The 7,975-nt window shown below is 39.8% G+C and overlaps 1 protein-coding gene across 1 annotated transcript; it reads right to left on the bottom strand.

Moving 5' to 3' along the window:
- Positions 1–304: 304 nt before the first annotated feature.
- Positions 305–6,722, bottom strand: T265_15533 (hypothetical protein; the record flags this gene model as incomplete). The annotated part of the gene is made up of 4 exons (XM_009178524.1): positions 305–701; positions 3,215–3,527; positions 6,234–6,376; positions 6,472–6,722. Coding segments are annotated over 4 exons (1,047 nt in total), but the record flags the coding sequence as incomplete, so codon positions are not given.
- Positions 6,723–7,975: the final 1,253 nt, after the last annotated feature.

The following is a 7,975-nucleotide window of genomic DNA, read 5'->3' as shown; positions in this document are numbered from 1 at the left end:
CAGTAAATTGCTTGTAATTTTACTGAAAACTCTGACAGCCCACTGTCAATTTCGCCCGTCTTGGGGTTCATCAGTTAAACATAATCTTCGAGTTTCTGTTGCAGGCTATCACACCTTCTCATATCAAAGAACACGGTGGATGAGAATATATACATAGTGCGCTATCTTATTTCACCAAAACAAAGTCAGCTGCAGACATGGTTGAACTACATATTGTTTACAACTTTCACAAGAGAAACTGAACGCTTACTGGTGAGTCGTAATAGTTTTCAGCGTGCAAATGACGTCAGTGACAAGTTTGAACTAACCTTTTCCATCGTTCTGTGCCTGCCGTAACAGTGTAATGTGCCACCCACCACCCAATTCGTTTCTAGCAGAACAGTTGTAAAGACCAAAGTGCTTTTCGGTTACATGCTGGATCCTTAGTCGACTAATCCAACCAAGAACTACTTCCTCGTTTGTGATCATCCACTGTCGATTGACCAAGAGTTGATGGACCTCTAAAATGTTTGAATCAGTTGCCCCGTATTTCTCAAATGCGGTATTCGAGAGTGTGAATAGATTCAAACTCCTTGGGTTTTCTTTGAAGAAGATGGCGTGAAAGTTCCACTGGATGCTTGATTCGAAGGGGGCAGGTAAACTACGTATGTCGCACTGAAGCTCCACAGATTGTCCAGTCCGCACAAAAACTTGGTTTCTGCCTGTCAACATTGGCACATCTAGCAAAAAAATAACACAGCTTCAAAGTATGAAAAGCAGCGGGATCCGCGGTTTTACGAGAAACTGCAAAAAATTGTGGGCCAACAATTAAAACCATTGTTGTTTCAGGCATTCATTTACCAGCACATTCTTATTTAGAATCGTGAAAGTAAATCGACTCAACTGAACCAAAAACACAATGAGCTTTCTTCTTGAGGGCATCCTGTCAAAACCTGCGGGCTTACGGGAGTAAAAGGCAATTTAGCTGCATTCAAACGCAAATCTGCTATGAATTCGAGTAATAAAACCTTAAGGTCAGAAACCGGTGGGCTTGAATTTATCGCAAACAGCATACTACTTCGGTAAGCCTGGTGCTAAGGAAATGAACCTGAAATTATTTAGCAGTGAGTAACTTGAGGTATGTATTTCCGGAGTTCCAACACATTCAGAAAGAATTTTCGAGTCACAAGGATATGAATCACAAGAATAGAGAACAAGAAGAAATCTATATACCTTTGCTTGTCCTAAATGAAGCAAACCAAAGGTAAGGATCATTCCAGTGTCCTTTGTGTTTATTTTTTGGAGGTGCTGTTAACCTCGTACCAGCTTGAAAATATGCGTAAGTTTAGTTATGAGTATGAGGAGATTCGAAGATGTTTTACTGAGATTTGACACCGTAAGTAACTTTGATCTATAACTACCAGTTGAGAATCACTAGGCAGCTGTTTTATTCCTATTGGAACTGGTCAGTAGAGTGTATCCCATAAAGATTGCCTATCCCTGCTAGAATTTGAACACTAAACCGTACGTTCACGATTAGCAGTAAGGTCTGCATACTCTCAGTCATGTCATATTAATATCGATCAATTTCTTACGCATGTAATTTTGAAGCGCTGTTTCAGTCTTCTCTGGATAATGATCTTTTGTGTGCTTCCAAGTTTTCAGACGTTTTTGAGGAGAAACTGAATGAAAAATTTCGCTTAAAGATTCGAGTTCTTCGACTTTTTCCGAATTCCACCAGAAATGGCAACTATAGTGCATGCTGCTGGTTAGATTGAAAACGTCCTGACTAACTGATGATACTTTTAAAAAATCAAACAAAAACACGCTCACCGACCAAAATATTATGTTTTTACAAGACATCGTAGTTCAACGAAATGTAGGGGAGGCTATTATAAAATAGTATTGGTGGGGGAACTTCCATGTTTGCTGCTTCCTCATCCCACTAAAGGTGTCTGTGCTGCGCTCGACGGGAATTACAAGCGGAAAGAAGGAAAGCAAGCTTGGTAAATACCACCTTTGTGTGTGTTATTTCCTTGTCTACCTCCGGGCTATTTATTCAAACTAGTTCGTCTACACAGCGATAGAACACGAGACACAGCACTGGCTTTCTGAACACTAAAGACTCCGTGGTTGCTGCTACTGTATTCTTATCATGTGCAATTAAGTCTTCCTTTCAGTATTTACCAAAGCATATTCCAATGGGACTAAGTCAGACCAATGCCTCTTGGTCATATGGATATGCGAGTGAAGATCACTTACGGAGCTCGCTTGTTTTAACTGGTTAGATTGAAAACGCCTTGACTAACTGATGATACTTTTAAAAAATCAAACAAAAGCACGCTCACTGACCAAAATATTATGTTTTTACAAGACATCGCAGTTCAACGAAATGTACGGGAGACTATTATAAAATCGTATTGGTGGGGGAACTTCCATGTTTGCTGCTTCCTCATCCAACTCAAGGTGTCTGTGCTGTGCTCGACGGGAAAAAATGATAAACAGATGAGTTCATTGTCAAACATTAAGCCGGACGGCTCCTTGGTGGTTTGGCGGAAAGGATGAGTGTCTCACACACAAAAATTTACTGATTTTTATTAAGTCCCCATGTTTTGTCATTCCCCTCTCGCCGTGAGAAAATCGACCTCCAGTTTACACCAAAACTAAAATTGTCTATTTAAACCCACTGCAAAAATTTGTGCTAAACAAAATGTTTGCTCTGACCAAAACAGATCGTTTTCCTCGTATGCTTTCTGAACTTCAAAAATCTGTTCGAAGCCTGCTATCTGCTTTTGCGCAGAACATGACGAGTCTATTGCAAAACATTCGCCACCGGATGTCATCTGCGCATTACTGGAGGTGAGCAAGATCTGTGTAGTGGTTGTTATTTTAATTGTGATTCCCTCAAACAGCTATTTAAATTACCTGAGTATATGCAATATATGTAAAATACATGGTCTTGCTCTGCCATGTTGGGAATGTAGACCGAGATTTGTCCTGCAGACTACCTAGCAAAAATACGTATCGGTGGCTGCTTTTAGGACAAACTGCTTGTGTTATTCATCACTGTGTCTTCGGTCAGCAAGGAATTTAAAGTCATGGGATCCTGGAGGAACACAGAAGTTCACCCTGACTCTGGAAAAAAGTCCAAACATCCTGTTAAGGGTGGTTACTTTTGATGAACTCCGAAGTATAAGTGCAATGGTCAGGAGTAGACAAAATACCGGTCATTTACCCGCTAGCCCCACCAGTCTGCTCGCTCGCTGCCTTGGAAATCCGGAGCTATAGGCTTCGCATGTGAAATTCCAGAGACTGCGTAATATGTTCTCTTCTTGAATGCTGCGTTGGTCCACCTCATTGTTGGTATCCTTTGTTCCAAGTGTAGTGGAAACTGTTGAAACGTAATATTTGGACAAGGCGGGAAGTAGGTTGCCGTATTGGTATAGTTTTACTGGCTGCCTTGTCTCAAATCCAGTTAACTGCATCGACCCGTTTGGAAGACGGAAATACCAGGAAATATGTGCAGGGGGGTTTGAGTCCGTCTCACACTGGAAGAATTTGGAGAAACGCATCACCAGTCAAATTTTTCAGGTACATTAGGATAGTGTTCTTATTGGTCATAAATTCGCCGCGGTTATCTATAAGGAATGAGTCTAGTATTGTTGCATACGGATCCGTTTTTGACCCTTGTGTTTATATTGTACTGTATTTGGTTGTCATCGGTCAGGGCAGTTCCTCAACCTTAGCATCTTTCGGCACAATGAGTGGCTAATCTACCGTTGGCCAGGGAGCGCATTAAAACGAGCTGTCGGATTAATCACTTCATCCGAAAAGTGAAACAACAGTTAGTCCTCGTTTAAGCATCCATGCGTGGGTTCAGCGCTGATTTGATTTCTGCTGAGCAATATACCCTCAGACTTGATTCATCCACAGAACGATTCCAGATCAGTGGTGTCCAACTGGAAAAGTTTCCGCAGTCGGCGCTGTGGAGTTTTCTTTTTCTGGGATTAATCTCCGCAAAAATTAAAAAATAACTGGATGTCAACCAAGATTGTTCTGGGAATTCTGCACCAACTAGGTTGAGTCTAACGAGTCATGATTCCCTAATCAGTCTAAGCAGGTCAGTAAGAAAAGCAGTGCTGTCAGTTCAGTGCATCCAGGATGAAGTAAAAATGCTTGTACAATTCTCAGACTGTTTTAACATGATTTCGAGTCATATGTGCATTTTATTGAGAGGTTTGAAGTATAAGTTTTCTTGTCTTGGGCATATATATGAGTCAGGCTGAGGCCGCGAAATCTTTTCAGACACTCTGAGTTCCATCAGATCATTTCAGGAATCTTGCTAAAAATTATTTGAATATAATTCCGAAGGGCCAGAGCGTAAAGCCTTGGAGTTGACCATTTTCAGGAATTCAGAAATATACTTCAAAAGGTAACGCCTTAATTCCAGTGAGCTTGTCTAAAAGCGTCTCCCTGGTTTTATTATAGTCTGTTGATCATTCGGCATCGAACAATAATCAGAATTTTAAGCTCGAACCAGCCTGATAATAAATGTCATTTACTGTAAATGTCACAAAACGCTCCTCTTGAGAATTGATTAGCAAAATGCTTTTCGGTTGGAAGAGAAAGCGTGCGTTTCAATATCCAAAATGAGCAGAACTCTATTTGTTTAGCCGGTACCGTACAAACTGTTTGCTGCCGCCTCGCTTTCGAACTCACAATTACCAATTAAATCTAACAATTGCCGTATATTGCAAAGCTGCTGATTTCAGCCAAATCTGGTAATCGTTTGAGGCAATGATAAGAAACGAGATTAGACTCCATACACAAAACACAATCACAACCCATCACGATCCTGTCTGGACTGACAAAAAACACAAGATTGAGAGTAAACACTCATTGAATGTACTATCTGACAGCAATACAACGTGATTCCGCGGTAGTTCAATGAGTAGCATCGCTGCCTAATCTCAAGCAATCAGTGGTTTTGATACCAAAAATACATTATCGAAAAAGCCCCGTATAAACACAAGGAAAGAAAAGATAGTGTTGGAAACGTGCCTGAGATATGTGGTTGTTATTTAAGTTATGAGAAACTATTTGAACCGTTTCACGTTGTCTGTGGTTGTTTTACCAAAGCGCTATTTTATTACCGACCATGGAATGCAGATTAAAAAAGCCCGATCACCGAACATCGTGTCCTTTATGCTTACAGCAAAAGCTGTTTGCCGGAAACTGCCGCATCCGAAAATTTCCCCGAAGAGAGGGAAAACACTCACAATAGTGCAGCCTCCATAAATTCCCGCAAACAGGTCAAAATAATTTTGGATACACTTTTTGATTGTTTACAGATTCTTAGTGCCACGTTAGTGGCAGTCAAGGAAGTCACATAGCAAAAAATTGCATGCACTCGCGAGAAACTAATGAGCAGCGTTCCGTTCTAAGCGTGCCAAGCGGACCTATTTTTAGAAACAGCCGCTTGCCAGTTTCTTCACAAGGTATGACAAAATCATGGACTGATGAATAAAGGCTTTTCAATGTCTGACTTGCCTTTCATAACAGACGGGAAACCGTATCTCAGCGGTAGTATTCCAGAAGATTGCCAACATTCCAGCACTTAACATTTTACAGATATTTCTGTTATTCCTGAGTTGCTTCACATAGGTATAGGGCACTCCAAATGCAGGGTCGAATAACGTTCAAGTTGAAGCTTTGGGAAGACACTCCTGTTTCCAGCTTTGTACGTATAGGACTGTAATTCCCACTGAATATCGGCTTGAGTTCTTCGTTGATAATGGCTTTACCCAATGCTAATTTATCAGTTATTATCTGAAACAGTTTTTCTGTGCGAAAGATTAGATCCTATAAAAGACCACAATAGGTAGTTTGTCTGTTTTGACAGGAAAAGAGAACTTGCAAAGAGACCATTTGCGATGGATTTGTTTGGGAAACTCCCCAGGGAACATCGATAATAGTGCGACTACCTTGCGAAAATGATGACCGTAAATTAACTAAGCACCCTGCACAGGGTACATTAAGCAAGCTTTTTAAATGGCACCTCAGAATAAAGCATAACTGATCCGGAGGCAGTCTTGTATATGTTAGGGCTTCATGATATGTTTGGAATGCTTTAAAGGGGCTAAAGACACTTTTGAAAATCATTGTAAAATTTGAAAAGGTGCGACTTAGAAAACCACACGTCTTTGTCATATCTATTTGCTCAGAATGGCAAAGCACTGTGCCATTAGACTTACTTCGAGCCATGCCAACGTGGTCGAGTTCCAAAACCCACTTTCATCATCTGGGAAGACAAGATGGTTGTTACTAGTGTGATCTTCTGGATTGGGTAAACGAATCGGAACGTAGACTGTCTCTTGTCGCTTGATTCGTGGTCCGTCTGTAAGGAGAGGTTTTCAAAGAGGTAGCCTGGCCGCGATAGTTAGCCGTGATCCCAAATGGAAGTAAAGCAAACCTAGTTTGTTCTCAACTTACATAAAATTTTCAGTTCCAAAGAGGCCGACGAAGTGACAGCCGGCGGCCCACTCTCATGTAGGCCAGCGGGCTGCTTGAGTTGACTGTGAACCGTGCACCGGAGGATTTTTTTGTGCATTTCTCTGTTCATCAGTATCTCTATATGTGAATTGTGTTGACTACTGCTGATCAAGTTAACAGATTTGTTGGCCATCATGTTAAGCAGTCCGTCTACGGGGACGATTTCTGAGGCTGAATCAGCTATGGACCACCTGAAAAATACACGTGTTTGGTTAGAGTGAAGTAACAATAGGAATACTTTGGACTTCACAGAGCCGCAACATTATGACTTACTTGTATGTCAATAAAGCAGTCTTTGGTTGAAATCTGCCTACTCGACATTCAAATCGGACCGGATGATCTTCCATGAAAACCGATTCCTTCGGTTGTGTGGGTGGGTCGGTAACGATGATTAGATGGGACAAAACTGCAATTGATTGAAATTGATCGAAATGAACCGGCAAATATTGGACTTATAAGGCACCCCAAATCCACAAGTGATACTTCTGAAATTTTGACACAGAGGACGCTCTAAGTTGTCACATACTTTCCACAATTTTTATGCAGTTAAAAAAACCGTTAGTACAGAGAAGCTTTGGGACTTGCGTAACTCATAGTATGGAATGGGCAGGATCATTATCAGCGTATACACTTACGCATCCTGCCACCTATCTATCTATCCATCTATCTATCCATCTATCTATCTATCTATCTATCTATCTATCTATCTATCTATCTATCTATCTATCTATCTATCTATCTATCTATCTATCTATCTATCTATCTATCTATCTATCTATCTATCTATCTATCTATCTATCTATCTATCTATCTATCTATCTATCTATCTATCTATCTATCTATCTATCTATCTATCTATCTATCTATCTATCTATCTATCTATCTATCTATCTATCTATCTATCTATCTATCTATCTATCTATCTATCTATCTATCTATCTATCTATCTATCTATCTATCTATCTATCTATCTATCTATCTATCTATCTATCTATCTATCTATCTATCTATCTATCTATCTATCTATCTATCTATCTATCTATCTATCTATCTATCTATCTATCTATCTATCTATCTATCTATCTATCTATCTATCTATCTATCTATCTATCTATCTATCTATCTATCTATCTATCTATCTATCTATCTATCTATCTATCTATCTATCTATCTATCTATCTATCTATCTATCTATCTATCTATCTATCTATCTATCTATCTATCTATCTATCTATCTATCTATCTATCTATCTATCTATCTATCTATCTATCTATCTATCTATCTATCTATCTATCTATCTATCTATCTATCTATCTATCTATCTATCTATCTGTCTACCTGTCTGCCTACCTGCCTGCAAGTCTGTCTATCTATCTATCCGCCAATCTGTCTACCTGTATAGCTATCTATGGACATATAAAAGTATATGATTAAGCGGAACAC

Source organism: Opisthorchis viverrini, assembly GCF_000715545.1.
Source record: "Opisthorchis viverrini unplaced genomic scaffold opera_v5_574, whole genome shotgun sequence".
In the NCBI taxonomy this organism is placed as follows: Eukaryota; Metazoa; Platyhelminthes; class Trematoda; order Opisthorchiida; family Opisthorchiidae; genus Opisthorchis; species Opisthorchis viverrini.
The sequence above is the reverse complement of the archived record's forward strand: the minus strand, read 5'-3'. Positions and strand labels throughout refer to the sequence as shown.